Consider the following 17,111-nt stretch of genomic DNA (forward strand, 5'->3'; position numbering starts at 1 on the left):
TTCCAGCTCCATTCACTGGTAATAAACTTACAACCTATATTTCAGATTAAATGTCTTCAGCAAATGGAACCAGCCTCAGACGTCTCACAGCAGCGGGGGAAGATCGCTCCTGCTCCCTGGTGGGGGCAAAGGGAACTGTTTCCCCTGTCTCTATGCCCCCTGGTGGCAAGGAACATAAAGTTCTGGAAGGTCTTCTCAATCCAGCTCTTGGCAGCAGTTTGTTATTTGTTGTATAAAGACTGTCCAAATGAACACCGGTAGCAGCCCTCTCATATGCAGAGCATCCCATCTAGCTGAGAGCTGCAAAGTACACAGAGCTAGCACATAAGTTGACTGTCTTAAAGAGTTGCTGCTTTAGCCTACAGCAGTATTGGAAGCATTTAAAAGAGAGTGTTGTAACTATCAGCTCTGACCAGAGGTGTGTGAGTGCAAGTAAAGAGGAGAAGAGAATGAAAATAAATGATTGTGAAAAAACAAAGCAAGGTACGCCGCAGGAAACGACGCCTAAAAAAGAACATAAAGGCAACAGAGGTTCAAGACAACACAATGTAATACTCCAAACGATATATTTATCACAAAATAGTTTCTAGACTTTGACAATAGGAGTCGGATTTCTAGAGAAGTGTGCGTATTTGATTATGTGTGCCTGGCCCAGATGACAGACGTTGATGGACAGTAGTGCAGCGTCGCCTCATCCTGCTTACAGGTCCTCCTTCACCCTCGGACAGGCCAATCTGTGCACACACCAACACAGACACCACAGAACGCTTCTCAGTCACCATGCAGCCCATTTGTCACGTCAAACTGCTTCAGAAAGACACGGCGGTCAAGTTACAGAGGTAATTGTATCAAAGTGACCCCTATGCAATGGTCATAGATTGCTTACTTTACAGAGAGGTGCTGTATCCTTGTTCATTGATAGAACTAAAAGGAGAATGAAAGGACATAGTCAGGTAATAACTAAAAATCTTAAAGGCAGATTATGAATAACATTTAAAGAAAAAATGTTCTTACAAGAAGAAGAGTTAGGTTCGGTGTAAAGGTGGCGCTCAGCTGGAACTCTTCGTTTTTTCATCTTTTTCTTTTGTTCCATTCGTTTCCTCTGCAGGCGCCTGCTTGGTGGAAGTGGCAGTTTTCGGCCTGTCCTCTGGCTTTTCAGAAGGGTCAACCACTGTGACCCCCCTACTTGTGTTGCAGCCCATGATTTTTCAAAATTTGAGAGTGTGCAGCGTGTCGTTCAGCTGATGGTTGTCCACAGGAGTATGAAGTGTCAAAATCCTGGTCGTCACCTTAAAACTTGTGTGTTGTGGGCTCAGGTGCATTTGTTCTCCATGGCAACTATATGACTTCCTGTTGTGTTAACTTTGTTGGTTTATTTTACAGTCCTTTGTCTGTTGTATCACATTGCCTTTTTGCAAATACATCCCTAAGCGACAGTGGTTGAGAATTAACTCTGAAGCAAAACATGGTTACTGATAAACACTGAAGTGGGCTGTGTGTCAATCACACAGTAGCTATGGTTACTGACTTTTCCACAGTGGAAAAATTTGTGTTTTGATTCCCTTGGAGGAGTTTTAGCCATCGTCATTTCACAAAATCCAATTTACATCAAACTTTATAGAGCAGAAAGAAACAGGTGTAAAAGTCAACAACTTGTGATCAGAAACGTTAGAATTTAAAAAAAAATCTTTTTTTTTTAGATATTGGATCTATACATGACATGTTTCTGAATTATCTTTTTGTGAAGTGTCTTTCAAACTCTTTGAAAATTGGTTTAATTTACAGGTTAAAGTGGTTAATTTGCATTGTTGTAAAGTTTACAGTATTGTGATATGCTGGATGGTGCAGAGCAGGCTGTGGTGTGCACGGTCACTGGGAAGTTAAGAATGTCAAGGGTGGCCGACATTAAATTAAATTTAAGGGGATGATGCTGTTTAGATTCATTCACTAAATTTGACCTTATATACTAGCTTTATTGTGTCTAGGGGTTTGCTCATATCTTTCTATATTTAACTGCCTAAATCCACAAAGACCAGTAAGCAACTGGTCCTATTCTGGACACAGTAAACTCTACTGGAGCTAACCACAGGAATTCTTACGTTACGTATTTCTAAGTTATTCCGTCGCTGAAGTGCTACAGCTGAGGGTTACCCCACCTTTGAAATCGCACGTTAACTCTTGATGTAACACAACATAACAAAAAGGAAAGAGGCAGTATATTGTGGTGCTATTCAGGAATAGCACAAATTAGTTACCAATTAAATTTTTCAAGGACGCAGATTAAATTAGCAAAATAAAAATCTCCACAAACAGAACTGCGGCTGAACTGAAATTTGAAAAATTCTATAGAAATAGAAAGGCATCTGTTCCATTGCCAAACCCTAGTTTTTTTACATGATGTTGCACTGGTTGGCAGTGTTTCTTGGAGGTTTCTGGTCCTCACTGGGTGAAATTGGTTGCAAAGAAGGCGCTGCACTGAACTGGTTGGGAAATAGACATTTTTCCTAGCAACAGGTAGTTGACAGGATGTCACTGACTAATCTGTAGGCCTGCATGACTGGGATATTAGCAATCATTTTCCCAGCGACTGCCACTAACCTCCAACCATTTGCAATCAACTGAGGACTGCTCATTTCCCCCCTTCATGATGGGTTGTTTGCTGAGGGGTTCACTTGATCCCACATTATTAATTGTCATCAAGTTAAAATCTTGTGGTTAGTGGTCACGTGTCTTCAAAAGCTCGGTAATACCTACTTATTGTTAAACTCAGATTTAAAGAAACTTTGTTGCATCAGCAGATGATAATAAAGCCAACTTCTGTCAACTGACACATGTATCATTCTGCGCAATAAATCTCAAAAGCAAAACACTTTTCTGTTTGGAAAAGAGCTTTAATAAAATCACCATGCAGTTTTTGATTGATGTCCTGTTGAATCAGCTGTGATACTCAGTCTGTAATAAACGGTGGCTAAAACTGCTGACTGGATTTTTAAAGATTTATTGAGACTGAATTTGTTTTAGCTTCTACATTTATGTTGACCAGTGCAAGTTTCTGCTACTGTAACAGCACTTTTCATTTATTATTTTTGCAACAGTCTTACTTTAGTTTATCCTCAATAGTTTTGCGATAAGTTGAATGTAAAAACAACTTTAAATTAATTTAGAGTGGTATGCATCAAACCCCTAGTATCACCAATATGCAGTCAGAATCAAATCACTTCAAACTTCAGTATTCATGCAAGTCATAGACTGGAGTTAATGTTAGTATGTACACTCAAAATTCCAAAAGTAAGTCAAACATAAAAAACAGATCAGTCTAGTGAGAACAAATGAGTACATCCTCAAATTAATCACACAGGGCCTTCAAATATGGTGTCAGTTATTAGACTCTTCTTAGAGAGTAATAAGTCTTATTTTAACCTCAGACATCCAGGGTTTGGTGTTCCCCAGTTAATTTAAATCAATAATTCTGCAAATCATCTAAAAAAAATCTTGTAGCTAAATTTAAAAAAATAAATAGCTGCCAAATTGTCCATAATGGGTTGTCTCAGCAAATTATGCAAGTCTCCAAAGACCCCAAGCTTTCATCAGAGGATCTGCGGTGAACTCTTTGTGTTGTAAACAGTGCAAAAACTTGACCTGCATAACAGGAATGCCCAAAACAGCAAAGCTGTATTTTTATAGTTAACATAAAGGCAAAGACCAAGGCTACTAAGGCACATCTAACATAGCCATGATAACAGTACGTGTGTGGATATATTATGGTTATGGGAATGCTTTGCTGCCTCTGGGACCTGGCAATTTGCAGTCATACAACTATGAAGTGAGAATGAAATTTAAAATATGCTTTAAGATAACCTTGAGTTGAAATCTTTCAACAGGACAGTGATGAGCATGCTGGAAAATCCACCAAAAATTGAGTTTAAAATGTTCATTGAAACATTTAAAATAAATAAAACATTTTGCATACATGTAAAGGTACCATGTTATTATTATTATGTGAGATTTAAGTCATTAAGATAACGAACTATAATTATATAAATGTTCTAATTATGCAAAAATGACTAAATCAAAATTTTGTTTTGTTATATTAGCTTCAGAGGCCTAAGTTACACTTTTTTTAACAGAATTGTTAAATTTGTGCAGAAAAAAAACTTTTTGCCCAAATGTCTATTGGATGCATTTGTGGATACATTTATGTTTTCATATTACTGTAAATATTAATTCCTGTGGATGCAGACAAACACTAACTAATCTGCCTTTTAGTTGCTAAAGTCCTGTCTCAGTCCTTTTTTTATCTAAGAAAAACTCACTGGGCACTTTGCAGCCTTGTCTTTCTTTAAATTCATACAATATCATGAAGGACACTTCCATCAGGCAGCAACCCAGGATGACCAGTCTTCTATTACTGTGCTGGGGATAAAGTGGCTTATTCACAGACCTTCACACATGACTTATGGTATCAGAAAAAAATGGTTCCAAACAAAAGAGCCAAGCAACGGAAATTTAGTCCTTTGAGCTGACAGAGAATTTGTCAAGAAGTAAATGTGTGCTTTACTTCCATCGGAGTGGAGGTTAGGCCTGTTAGCTGGAATAAGCTAGACCTGGTCCTGGTTCATTCTTGTAATGCGATCATTGAACACATTTCTCAGTCGTCTCTGCCAGGCTGACTGCCCATCCAAACGAAGCCTCTTGGCTGAGGATCCATCTCCTTCCTCATCTCTATCCAGTGATACCGCGTAGCATCGCATGTTTGGTGACCTGCCCGTTTTGATCATGTTGTTGATCTCACGCAGAAGCTGTGAACAAAAGGAAAATAATATTCTACTGTGTGCGAGCAAAGTCAACCATTTTTATTCACTAAATCATTTCCAAAATAGGAATGTAAAATGTATTCAGCCTAGATTGTACCCCAACACACAAAATTTTTTAAGACGATCATGTGAAAACAAAAACACTATATCCACACACCTCTGGAGGACTTGAGTTGAAGTAGTAGCAGAGCCCAGTTCTGTGAGGGGAAGGGGTTTCTGTGTTGTATGGTGAAATGGAGATGGACGGGCTGTTGGACAGCTGATAACAGCGAGGAGATGCTTTCCACTGTCGAGGGTATGGAGACAAAGGAGGGGTGTCTCGCTGGACAAGAAATGAAGTGTAAGCATTACATGGAAAATAAACATTTCCCATTTTTACTGAGTTCTTAGTTTTGTGACGTCAGCTCAGAAAAAAGAAAAAATGTTCACTTACTAATGAGGTTTGAGCAAACTGTTTGGCAAAATGCTGCATCTTTGTCGTGTAGACCTGGTTGTAAAAATGGATGAGATTGCCCCGTTCCTCCTGCCCAGGTCTTGGATAATGTGTTGATGGTGTGTTGGGGGTTAGGATAGTGCTGCTGTGCTTTCCGGTATCTATAATCAACAATATAATAAAAAGTTACTTATCACTGTGGAATTACTCTGGGATAATGGATATAATGCAGGTAAAATGTTGTAAGTGAATCATTTGGTAACTTGATGGGTGTCATTTTTCTTGTGCAATGAGGCATTGCTATGAGTTCTACCTCTGTATAGTACTTTATTTGGATCTAACACAACACATGCTGCATTCGTTTTCTTTAACTCTACCACCACCAGTGCCACTGTTTCCGAGCCACATAGCCAGCTAACAATACATGCGCATTTCTTTGCCCACAGTGGATTGCAAGCATGTGAGCATGCATTACACATATAAAGCTACGATGGCAGTGAGGGCAATGTGTAGTCCCATTTTCAATACTTATTGGGACGCATTATGTACATTACTGTAATTACAAGGCTATTTTGTAAGTGTGTTTTTTAAAACAGGTGTTCCATAATATTTAAAATATATGACTTTTTTATTTAAAAGCTTTCTTACTGATTTTTTTAATGGTAGAATTTTCCTCCATCCTTTCTGAAATCAGCACGTTTTTGCAGACCTGCAGATAGAAACGGTAAATGCTGAAACAAGTGCTTTGAGTTGTTACTGTCAACCTGCTAACCTCCTTGCAAGACTGAAATGCTCATGTAAAGCAGGTATAATGATATTGTCACAGTTATTTAAAAAATGTACCTGTTAACATTAAAACATTTGATGATAAACACAAAACAGAATGTCGCTAAAACTGATGGAATCTTGGAATAAGTGGGCCCAGCTGATACACGTTTCAACCTGTATCGCTATATTTTGTTAATTCACAGCTGTATACTAAAGACAGCAAAAAATAAAAACCAAAATAAAAGAAACTTACACTTTTGTTGGCACGTGGCTGTGACTTGTAGCATTTCATTATCTGTTTGAAGGGTATCTCCATCTTGGTAATCTGTAAAGGCAAATGCCACCACTTAACTGCTGAGTATGTGTTTTCCAATGAAGTCCATGCATTACCAACATGGATTCTTTTTAGGATTACAAATACAGTTTTCCTTTAATTTCATGTCAGTGAAAAGCGATAAAAACTTTTTCAGCTGTCAAGTGCCCTCACAACAGTCTTTAATTTTATTTAAACACCAAGTAGTTCTTTTCCATAAAACTGTAAATCTGTAAACCTCCCTGAAGGTTTTACTTCTCCGTGGTCAGGGTGGACTCAATTTGGGGCAGGTGTCCAACATCAGAGGTCTAAGAAGTCTGGCCATTCTGATTTACTGTGGCTTTGATTTACTGCACCGTCTCTCTGTTTGCTGTTCTCCCTACCTACATCTTGCTGGTACTGCATTAGTCATCATCTGCAAAATGCTGGTATATCTTAGCCCACCCTGAACATTTAAATGTATTCCTCACTCCCTAAGAATTGTTTAAAGTTTATTATTCATCTTCTCTGAGACAACCACTTGCATTTTCCAGTTGCATTGTCTTGCATTATTTTAGCAGATTCTGGTGGGTTTTAATAGTATCTTTTAAAACCCACCTTTGCTATGATGTAGATAGCACACATGAGCAGTTGGTCCAGGTGACGGTCTTCCATTAGACAAGAGCAGTGGACCAAGGAATACTCAAAGCAGGTCCAGATCTTTAATCGCAGCTCATCAGATATTTCCAGCGTGGAACACAGCTCCCTCAGACGCTTGGCCATCAAGCTGTAAACCTGAGATAAAGACAGACATGACCACACTAAACATGCCATATAACAACAATGGCAACTGGACGCATGATATAGAACTGACCTTCCGAGCAAACAGATGGAGGGAGCTGCATCTCTCTTGTCTGTTTATAGCTGATGGGGAACACTGCTGCTCTGTCCTGGCTGAGTGGTTCATCCCCAAACTGACATCTACTGGCAAAAATAGTTTACCACTCAATCTATAGTAATAGTGTAAACAGTTTGCAGGGAATGGTTTTATTTAAAATGAGTCTTTAGTGCACTGTGTTAATACCTCTCGGCACACCTGGATCCGTTTGCATTGGACCTTCAAGCCTATTTGGATGCATTACCTACATTTGACACAAGGCAAAACTCTCATTAAAACCCGAACTGCTCAAAGAAAAATTTAATTGCTTTGGATATGTTATAAAATTTCCAAATATTGATCATTTATGATGTCAGGCAAAGAGTATTTGTGTTATTCCAAACCTGCTGGCAGGTGGGCATATGGCCCTCGTTGGGTGTGATTTCATCCCACAGTGGTGAGTCGCTGATCCAAGCCAAGTTCTCCAAAACCTTTTCTTCCACTTGGATGAGGTGTGTGACCACATAGTGAGGCAAGCCTGACCCAACCCGCCAAACAGGCTCAATCACCTGTGAGAACAAAGAAAAACAAAAGAGGGAGCATTCAAATCACAGACTAAATGTTACTGTATCACTAAGTGTACAGTATATGGCAAAAACAAAGTACCTTCCAAAAGTGGTATGGTTCCAGTTTGAGGATCTGAAGGAGCAGCGGGAAGTCACATGGTAAGCTGTTTGAGGTTACAGCGATCTCCAAGCAACAGGCCACCAGACAGCGCTGGAAAAGATCATGCTCCAAGATGCCCTGCATCAAACACACCTGTTTTACATGCATTACAAGCACCAGCTGCTTTACTTCAAAGATGACTCAAAATAAATAAAATACATAAGTTATGAGATCACAGGTGCTGTGAGACATTTATCTGTGACTGCTCAGTTAATATGGTCAAAGCTCAGTTCCATCTTTGGCCACCAGATGGCGTGCACTTACTGAGATGTCACTGAAGCCCAGCCTTTTCCTCTCTTGACTGATCAGGCTCTCCAAGATTCTGTGATACCAAACCCCTGCCTCGTAGCAGCACTTTGCTGCCAACTCTGTGAACAATATTAGATAGATTATTTTTTGGCACGTATCAACAACCCGGGCTTTATTCCAGAATTTCACACCTGCTATCAAAAGACAGCCTGCTCTCTAATCATAAGAATTTCGGCTATCAACCAGATACACGCTGAAGGCCACATTCCACTGTAAAATCATCACTGTACCTTTGGTCTTCTCATTTCCCTCGTCATCCCTGTAATGCTGTAGAAACATTTGCAGCATGCATTTCAGTCTTGTTTCAATCGCCTCAGTCGAATCTCTGGAGCAAGCCCTGAATCCAAGGCATCGTCACAGAAATTTGAGCAGCACAAAAGGAAATGGAAAATGTAATTCAACAATATTCTGCCATTGGCATAAAGTGGAGGTGTAAGTTCTAAACTGTAAATGAAATGCCACACGTGTGTTTTTTAAAGCTCTTGCTTACAACAGTAGAAACTATATTAAAGAATTCCCAGTACAGAAACTTTATCAGCTCTGTGTGCTTACACATTATTGATCTTGACCACACCCTCAGTGCCTTTTAGCAAAACACCAGATGTTAACTACACTATGTAGCTGTTAAATTGATCTAGCCACATTTGTACAGTGTGTGAGGCAGACTGATGAAAGATCTGAGGCGCGTTGTGCTTTATTGCAGCTATTAGTGCTGCGAGTATCAGTATCAGGTTGACATACACACAGCCTACACAGATAAACACTGTGTGAGTCAGTAATGCTTTGTAACTGCAGGGCTAACCTCAACATTGCGATCAGACAGTCACTAGGGCCAAACCTTGGCTTTCCCACAATCCCCTGTGGCACAGTTGCCATGGTGACCTCCTCACTCACACAGGATGAGAGTCAGAGCAGGAATCAAATGGACACCTAAACATGGAGTGAAAAAAATACACATTTTGTTTACAAACTAGAGGTAACTTTGCATGAATCATAATTGAAAATATTAGCTTGTACGAGGACCTGAGGCATAGGCAGACTAAGCAGCTGCTTATCACACACCAGATAACTGCATCATCATCAGTGTCAACTAATCATTTTCATTCTAAATGGCTCAACGTGGTTCTCTATTGGACGGTGTGCTGGCAGACCATAGCGAGCTGCAGTGAGTGTGTTTTGCCACAGGGAGGCAGTGTCCAACATTTGTGGTACAATCAATGTGTGTGCGACTCTTGCTTGCGCTGTTGTTGGTCTGTGCAAGTCACGATGTTACAACATACAAAGTACTGAAGGAAAACCAAGTGTTAGAAATATTCAAAAGCGTCCACTGCAGACCCTTGTCTGCTTCAATTCTGTATTTTTGAGCTTTGATGAATTTTGGCACTTTTACTGTTCCACTTTCACCCCCATTCTTTTCCAGTTGGCTTGTCCACCAATCAGCAATCACCTTACATCCAGTTGAGCTACTTACTATTTTAGAGGATCATGTTTGCATAGGTTAAAAACCCCTCACTGTAGGCAAATAACTAGAAAAATACACGCAACCTTTTGACAACGACTAACCTAAAAGCAACTGAACGGGGCTGTGGCTCAGGTGGTAGAGTGGGTCCGCTACTAATTGGAATTCCAGGGAGGGATGTCCGGTGTTGTGCGCATGCGCAGAAACAACGGGTAGGATGGTTTGCCAGGTAGGATGGATTCCCAGAACACCGGCTCCTCCTGGTCATGTGTCGAAGTATCCTTGAGAAAGATACTGAATCCCAACTTTCATCTGTTGGAGTGAGTTTGTGAGAATGTTAGATAAAAGTACGTAGGAACACATAAAAGCACTGCATGATTTTGTGTGACTGGATGAATTAGACTTTTAGTAGAAAGTGTTTTGAATGTTCAAATTAGTAAACGGTACTAAATAAGTACCAGTCCACTTACAGCTACACTGCTATAAAGCTAGCTGTTTGTTAATGGACTGCAACAATTGTGTCTCAAAAAAAACAAACAAAAAACCACACTTTTAAGCCTGTTAATGGACAAATGGAGAATATATAGTTAATACTGACTGGTGATGGATTTTACTGGGAAGGGTGCCCAAAAGCCAGCTTATTTACAGAAACGTCAAACTATGGTCTTACACCTGGAGTTTTATATTTGCTGCTGCCTTTCTTGTTATGGATGCATTAGATGGCCTGGTGGTCTTGTTGACAGCACCACTTTCCCACTCTGTTCATTTGCCTTTAGTGACTCATGTGTACTTCCTGCTCTGAGGCAGCTGTGAATAGTCACTTTTGTTCCTGTGCACCTCACATACTGAAAACCTAAGAAAAACATCTCAAACTCAGTTTCCCTGTGCAGGGCAACTGTCAATTTGGCAAGTCGTGTAACAACAAGAATATTTTAGATGCCAGAGAAGACTCATGAGGAAATAATAAGTTAAATACTGAACCATCCTTGGGTCACGTGAATAATAATGGTGGATAATGTTGACTGTTAATCTCTAAAAAGTGTGTTTCAAAGCATGGTTCGATCTGCTGAGAATTGAATACTCCGTCCCCTCGCGGTAAAGTCCCCTCTTCTTTTTACAGTCTCTTTGTGTGCTACCACCAGCCTGAACGAGACTCTGTTCCTCTAACCATTCTCACATGTGCTGTTTATTACTGCCTGTGCTGAGTCAGTCTACAATGACTGCGGATGACACTGTAGGTGGATAAGAAGCAGTTTTGCTCAAAAATGTGCCATAAGGTTTTCAGAGTAGAGCACGTCACACTCAACATTACTATTGTGATTTCCTAATATTTCCTTTCATGTGGCTATACTTTTCCCCCCACTAACAAGACAAAATCAGAACCAGAATTAGTTTAATTCTGACCTTTTGCTTAATCTCCAACATAAGGACATTTCTATATACTTTTGTGATCATTGCAGCTTAATGGATGCCTTTTGATTCTCTGTGTTCCAGATTTGCTCACAACTTACTGTTCGTGTTGGTTGAAGCAGCAGCTGTCTGATGCGTATTCCATGTGGTGAGGTAAAATGGCAAGAAAAACTCTCATCGTGCACTCCAAATTTTAGTCCAAATGCTGATATCAGTCCAATAGCATCTTAAAACATCAAGTTGTGTCTCATTCTGACGGACTTCCAGCTGCTGCATCTCAGAAGAGACAAACAGGAAGTTGGAAGCATCAATATGCATGCAGCTTCTCATAAATATGAATCACACCCTATCTTGTTATCTTTAGCAGGAAGATCCTGGAAGCACGGTGTCGATTTAAAAACACCACAGATGTGTTTTCTGCATGTTTGTTTGCTGTTTTAATTTTGCTAAAAGCTGGCACAATATCTAAATCACACCCATTTCCTGTTTCCTCTGGACTGGACTCCACTCAAGTCAACTCACATGCAACTCATGCTAAGTGAAAATAGGCCTACTTTCACTTTCTAACATGTGCTAGTCCCTTAAAGAGAATTAAACTAAACATTGCCTTTATCTTGGTTTACAATCAGACTTTGTTATTCAGTGCATTAAAGCCTGCTGAAAAATAGCTATATAGATGGTTAATGTGTGCAGAGGATTCTTTTATTCTGCAGCTTTTAGGAACACTGAAGCAGATCGTGTAACTGTTGCATTTTACTCCAAATAGTCAGCTGACTTCCAGTGCAGTTTATTATCTCTGTGGAACTTTCAACGTAGCTCAAGAAAACAAAACTCATAAACCAGGATCAAAGTCACTCACCAGTGTCAGTGGCTCTTCTGGGATGGTGTTAGGTCAAACTGACAGACTTCTGCTCTTAAAAATCTCTCCTGTGTGTTTGTCTAGTAGCAGCAGAGCAATGCAGCATGATTCAGTGCAGCCAACCTGCTGCTCTGCAGGGTGAGGAAGTTCAGCCCATTGGCCTCTCACATTAGACAAGCCTCAACTTGTCATCTGGTCTGGTTGCTAAGATAAGTGCCAAACAGCAGTAGAAGCAGTTAAACAGGTCACTGAGCACCACCCTGAGGAGAAAAGAAGGACTTGCAGTGAAGAAAGGCCCTCTGCTGCAAGAGTTTGGTATGTAGCCTTGTTCATTTCCAACATTGCTGGAACAATATGGGCACTAGAGTTCTGTGTCTACTAACGTTTATGCAGTGTTTATGTGCAAATGGATCCATTAAACAAGCAGTAAATTGAATATTTAAAAAAAAAAAAAAATCACAAGGAAATATGTAATTGTTTTTTTAAGAAAATACTTGGGAGTGAAATAAATTATCAAGCCTCATCTAGAATATTAACAACAAAACTATGTTTTTCCTACTGCATTATTTCAGTCACACATACTCACCTGTTGTGTCTTTGCTCTACGGCCTAACAGTTTGGGTGCTCACTGCTTCATCATTGTGTGTTACTGTGAGCTAGTGCCCTGCTGCAGTATGTGTGTAACTAAACTAATGTTGAGGCTACACAAATATATACACACACACACACACACACACACACACACACACACACACACACGTATTTTTGCATGTGTTGTGATGCTGAACAAAAATTTGATATATACCTGTACAATTTTTTTAAAGGATTCAAGACAAAGCGGTCAACTCCTTGATATAACTGAATTCTTCAAAAAGTCCCTGGGACAAAGTAAAAGGCACACTTAATTGATAGTCAGAAGAATATGTTTAATAAAAATAATTAAACCTCAATTTCCTCTATAGAACTTCATAGAAAGTAATCCAATAAATTACAAATGACTTTTAAGACGTGTTTTCCTGCACTACATTAAGAATTATTTTGACTACACAGACCACAACTTGCAAATATATCAACTGTCCAATGAGAAAGAAAGAAAAAAAAAAGAAAAGAAAGAAAAAGACACAAACTGACCAGGGTGACATTTAGGATACTATCAAGCTTGAAATAAAAATACAAACCCCATGATGGTAGTTTTGTCATCTCAGTGATTACATGTATGAAAACCTCCCTGTACAGCAGTAGTGTGTTTTGTCGTTCCTCTTGCATATTGGTCATTGTTTTCTTGTGTCTGTGTTTAATGCAGATTCAGCACAGCCTCTTTAGCAGCAAGCAGTGCTTTCAAGGTCTGTATACAATATAACCTCTACAAAAAGAAGGGAAAAAAGGAAGGAAAGCAATGAAAGCGAGAAGTCCCATCTTGTGTCTACATTTATCTCTTAGCGAGGATTAACACAGTCATCAATCCATCGCTGCGGGGCAACAAAAAGTAGCAAAAGTCATCAGTCAGTCACCTACAGCAGATGTAGCAGTGGCTGGGTGTTTGCATAAGGGCACTACAAGTTTAAAGAGCGTAGAGGTGCAGATATACAAAATGACAGTGGCATGTTTAAGTTCATTGCTCAGACATAGAAAAATACCGTACTGTTAGTAATAATAATTAAAAAAGAAAAAATGCAATTGCATTGCAAGCAAACCCATGACGAGGTCTATATATAACAGGCATACAAGAAAACCACATTAAAGCAACATTAGAAATCAGGCATGTCTTCAGTCTTTGTTCATGTCTGAACCCACGGAGAAAAATGCTACAGCTACACTTAAGAACTAAACAGGTTTTTCAGCGGGCTGTCACCCTCAGCCCAAACAGAAACCTCACCTCGGAAATAATTTGTGTATCTAACAGTCCACTGTGTAACAGCAGTCCTAGAGCAAGCACTGTTGTGCTGAGAGAGACTTACAAAAAGGTACTTCGGTTCGAGTGAACTCCAGTGTTTGTGTGTATATCCTGGTTACAGGTTTAAAATGGACATGTGCACGGATGCTGAGCAAAACACACAAGCATGGATAGTGAGCGTAGATGTGAGCGGTGAATGAAGGAGAGTGAGGTACAGGATAAGGGCACTTCTACATCTATCTGAAGCTCTGTTCGTCAGAAAACAGAGTTGAGGGTGAAGTGAAATAAATCAAGACAGCGCTGAAAACTCCCAGCAACAAAAGCTATTATTGAGCCCTTCCTGAAGCTAACCCGTGTGGCACTGCGTAAAATTTAATACTTAGACAATGACAGTGATACTACAATCTTAGCCAGGAACTGAACTAACTTGTGCTTGTGCCCCATGGGCTTTGTAGGAACACAGGTTGCCATGCAATGCGTATCATCAAGCACTTGAATCCTCCAAATTTCCAAAGAGAAATTTTTGACGGTATTAAAAAAACAAAACGACAAAAAAACCAAAAAAAACAACAGCAATGCGGTTTTTTACGTCTCATAGCCTGTCAGCCCCCACACCACCACCTAACATACAGCCTGGTGAGTTATGGATGCGGCGAGAGGAGCAGCTCAGGAAGCAAAACACAGAGGAAGGTTTCATTTAAAATAAAATCAAAAAAGGCCTCTGACACACATTCCAGCAGAGATGAGAACATTGTGTACATTGACAGATCACACACACACCCATGCACATGTACATTTGCACAGTGAAGCCAATCCATTTAGCAAAGTTGAGGTAAGATTCAGTCAAATACATCGGGGTTGTAGAAATAATATCCATCAACACTACAAAGACCAAACAACTCCGTCAAGACCGCCAAGGGTCAAAGGGCAGTTTTTTGGCACACAGTAGAAGGTTTTTCTCTGTTACCGCAGCTCAAGGAGCTTTTAGTTATAATTAAGAGATGTGCAGGTGAATGTGAATGCCTACTGTTGGTGGCTAAAGTGCGCCTTGAACATGCTGTGGCATGTTTGTAAGGTGATGGTGAATATTAAAATGTAAAGTCAGACAGTAGAGAAATGAATTATGTTTAACTTCTTCTTTTTTTTTGAAAGACAGATTTAAGCTTGTGTACGTCTGGAAAAATAATAATTTTACCATTTTTCCAAGTCCTTACTAAGGAAGGAATCATTTCCTACCTGGACAAGGAGAAGTGATAAATAACCTCTTCAAGATGATATGAAGATATTTGACAGGTTTGTGAGAGTTGTGCACTCGGGTGGAACATGGCAGACAGAGAATCTACAGCTTCAGTGACATTCATTAGCTGCCCAAGTTATTGCTGACATATCCAACGTATGATCTGCAAAGCATAAGTGTCAACGAACCTGTAAAAGTACTATTTACAAGAGAACCCAAAGTGTTTGTCAAGTGTCATTCCCCACACCCCTGACAATCAAAATATATTAATAGTACAGCTCAAAGAGCGTGTTGATGTAGTTTTACTTCTTTTAATAAAATTAATCCTGACATAATTACAATAATGCCTTTTTTGTTGCAATAATTGCATGGTACAAGTTCAGAGTTCAGAAATCTACTAAAGTCTGACATGCAAAATGTCTCAAAACAAGACTGTACCTTGTGAACAAACATTGACATTTTATTTCAGTTTCTTTAGGTCAGTTTTTCCTATTTTTTTATTTCTTTTTTAAAGGTTTTTGTAGTCTTTATTACAGAACATTGTAGTTAGTTCTTGTATTTACATGTAAAGAAATCACAACAGAAGTGCTGGAAAATCCATATATATATGTGAATATATGTATACATTTCTAGGCAATACATAAATAAATTTATATTTATATATTTGTAGGATCAGTCCTCATCACTTGAGTCTGAATCGTCTGAGGATGAGGAAGAGCTCCCAGACTCTGATGAAGAAGACTCTGCTTTCCCTGAACCTTCAGGACCACTGTTATCCTTTTGTTCTATGGATTCATCCTCTTCCTCCTCCTCCCCCTCATCCAAAGCGTCTTCCAAAAGCTCGTCTTCCTCCTCTCCATCCTTGTCTCCCTCTGGCTGCTCTGTCTCCTGATGTGATGACTGGGAAACTGAAGGTAGAGGAGGAGCAGTTGGAAGGGTGGGGTCACTGTTTGAGCTCTGTGGCTGTGTGGTGGACACAGGAAGGTTAAGGCCTGGAGTGAGAAGCGTCCCTGGGTAAAGCATACTGGAGAGTAACAAGGGGTTAAGAGACAGTGGCTGACTGGAGGCTGCAGAGGCAGCTGAAGCACTTTGTGTGGCGGAGGAAGAGGAAGCAGAGCTGGAAGTGGAGGAAGGAGTCGTGTTTGAGCCCTCTGTCCTTTCTCCTTTGGTGTCTGAGGTGTGAGAGGGGGCTTTAGAGGCAGTTGGCTCTCCTGTCCCACCGCTGGTTATTCCCTTTGTTTTCTCTTCAGAGCCTCCTGCAGCTTCCTGAGCAGGCTTCCCAAGCAAGCTGCCCATACTGAGGAGGTTTGGCAGTCCAGCCATACCAGACAGCATCATGGGAAACATGGCAGCCAAGTTACTTGCAGCCAGGTTACTAGCATCAGACGGCAGCCCCATCAGGCCTGCAGTGAGCTGCAGGGACTGTAAATTCTGGAGGTTTTGCTGGAAGGCCTGCAGACTCGTGAGGTCCATTCCAGAGAGGAGGCCGTTTGCCAGCAGTGGGTTCAAACCTAGTGCCGAGGCTGCCGGGTTAGGTGGTGCTCCTGCCGCTGCAGCTGCAGCTGCCGCTGCCTTGGCCAAAGGATTCTTAGGTCGCCGTCCACGCCGACTTACCTCCTCTGGAACAATGGGTCCAGTCAGGATCCTGTCAAACATGCTCTCTGGGAGGTAACCCTGGAAAAGATGGAACGATGTTGGTAGGGTTCCCCAATACAAGCAAATAGTCAGGTAGTGACAGTGACAACAGTTCACTGTTACTTAATTAGGCTCATTGAGATAAAACTAATGTTGTCCTAAGAGAAGAAGAACAGCACATATTTGAACATATGCATTAAGGTTAGTCAGGCCAGTTTTACTACTATCTGCACTCAATAACATGAATGGGGTGAATTTAAAAACCATTTTGATGGCACCAAACTGCCGTCTCTAAAATGATCAGAAACAGGTTAAAACCTTCATGACAGTAGAACTTACGCCTGTTTAAATTTTATAAGGTATAAATTTTATAATATGTGAGGGAAGTGTTACTCTGT

General features: G+C 40.3%; 2 protein-coding genes and 1 long non-coding RNA gene across 12 annotated transcripts in view; all 3 read right to left on the reverse strand.

Annotated features, from left to right (window-relative positions):
• Nucleotides 1–560: 560 nt before the first annotated feature.
• On the reverse strand, nt 561–2,081 carry LOC101478260 (uncharacterized). The gene is made up of 3 exons (XR_190901.4): nt 1,015–2,081; nt 887–924; nt 561–734 (listed from the first exon to the last, which is right to left on the reverse strand). It is a non-coding gene; the product is annotated as an uncharacterized LOC101478260 (long non-coding RNA).
• Nucleotides 2,082–2,846: 765 nt separating this feature from the next.
• On the reverse strand, nt 2,847–12,197 carry LOC101477214 (retinoblastoma-like protein 2). Of its 4 annotated transcripts, none has more exons than XM_004539690.4 (16): nt 11,948–12,197; nt 11,190–11,358; nt 9,783–9,990; nt 9,058–9,149; nt 8,450–8,556; nt 8,175–8,278; nt 7,851–7,988; nt 7,589–7,753; nt 7,392–7,449; nt 7,182–7,291; nt 6,926–7,102; nt 6,269–6,340; nt 5,896–5,956; nt 5,248–5,408; nt 4,972–5,136; nt 2,847–4,799 (listed from the first exon to the last, which is right to left on the reverse strand). In XM_004539690.4, the coding sequence occupies exons 4-16, from the start codon at nt 9,093–9,095 to the stop codon at nt 4,599–4,601; spliced, it is 1,557 nt and encodes a 518-aa protein (XP_004539747.3). In that variant the 5' UTR covers nt 9,096–9,149; nt 9,783–9,990; nt 11,190–11,358; nt 11,948–12,197; the 3' UTR covers nt 2,847–4,598. The 4 variants fall into 4 exon arrangements, with proteins under 4 accessions (XP_004539747.3, XP_004539743.3, XP_004539744.3 ...); XM_004539686.4 differs by having other exon boundaries at nt 2,848–4,799; nt 9,022–9,149; nt 11,948–12,193; XM_004539687.4 differs by having other exon boundaries at nt 2,848–4,799; nt 9,022–9,149; nt 11,190–11,364; nt 11,948–12,193.
• A 655-nt stretch (nt 12,198–12,852) lies between these two features.
• Nucleotides 12,853–17,111, reverse strand: part of chd9 (chromodomain helicase DNA binding protein 9) — a 74,127-nt gene continuing 69,868 nt past the window's right edge. For all 7 annotated transcript variants that reach the window (XM_076876539.1, XM_004539681.4, XM_014413711.4 and 4 more), the window contains one exon: nt 12,853–16,752. In XM_076876539.1, the coding sequence (XP_076732654.1) occupies nt 15,751–16,752 (1,002 nt within the window). In that variant the 3' untranslated portion in view covers nt 12,853–15,750. The remainder of the gene's footprint in view (nt 16,753–17,111) is intronic.

This window comes from Maylandia zebra, linkage group LG1 (genome assembly GCF_041146795.1).
Source record: "Maylandia zebra isolate NMK-2024a linkage group LG1, Mzebra_GT3a, whole genome shotgun sequence".
Taxonomy (NCBI): domain Eukaryota; kingdom Metazoa; phylum Chordata; class Actinopteri; order Cichliformes; family Cichlidae; genus Maylandia; species Maylandia zebra.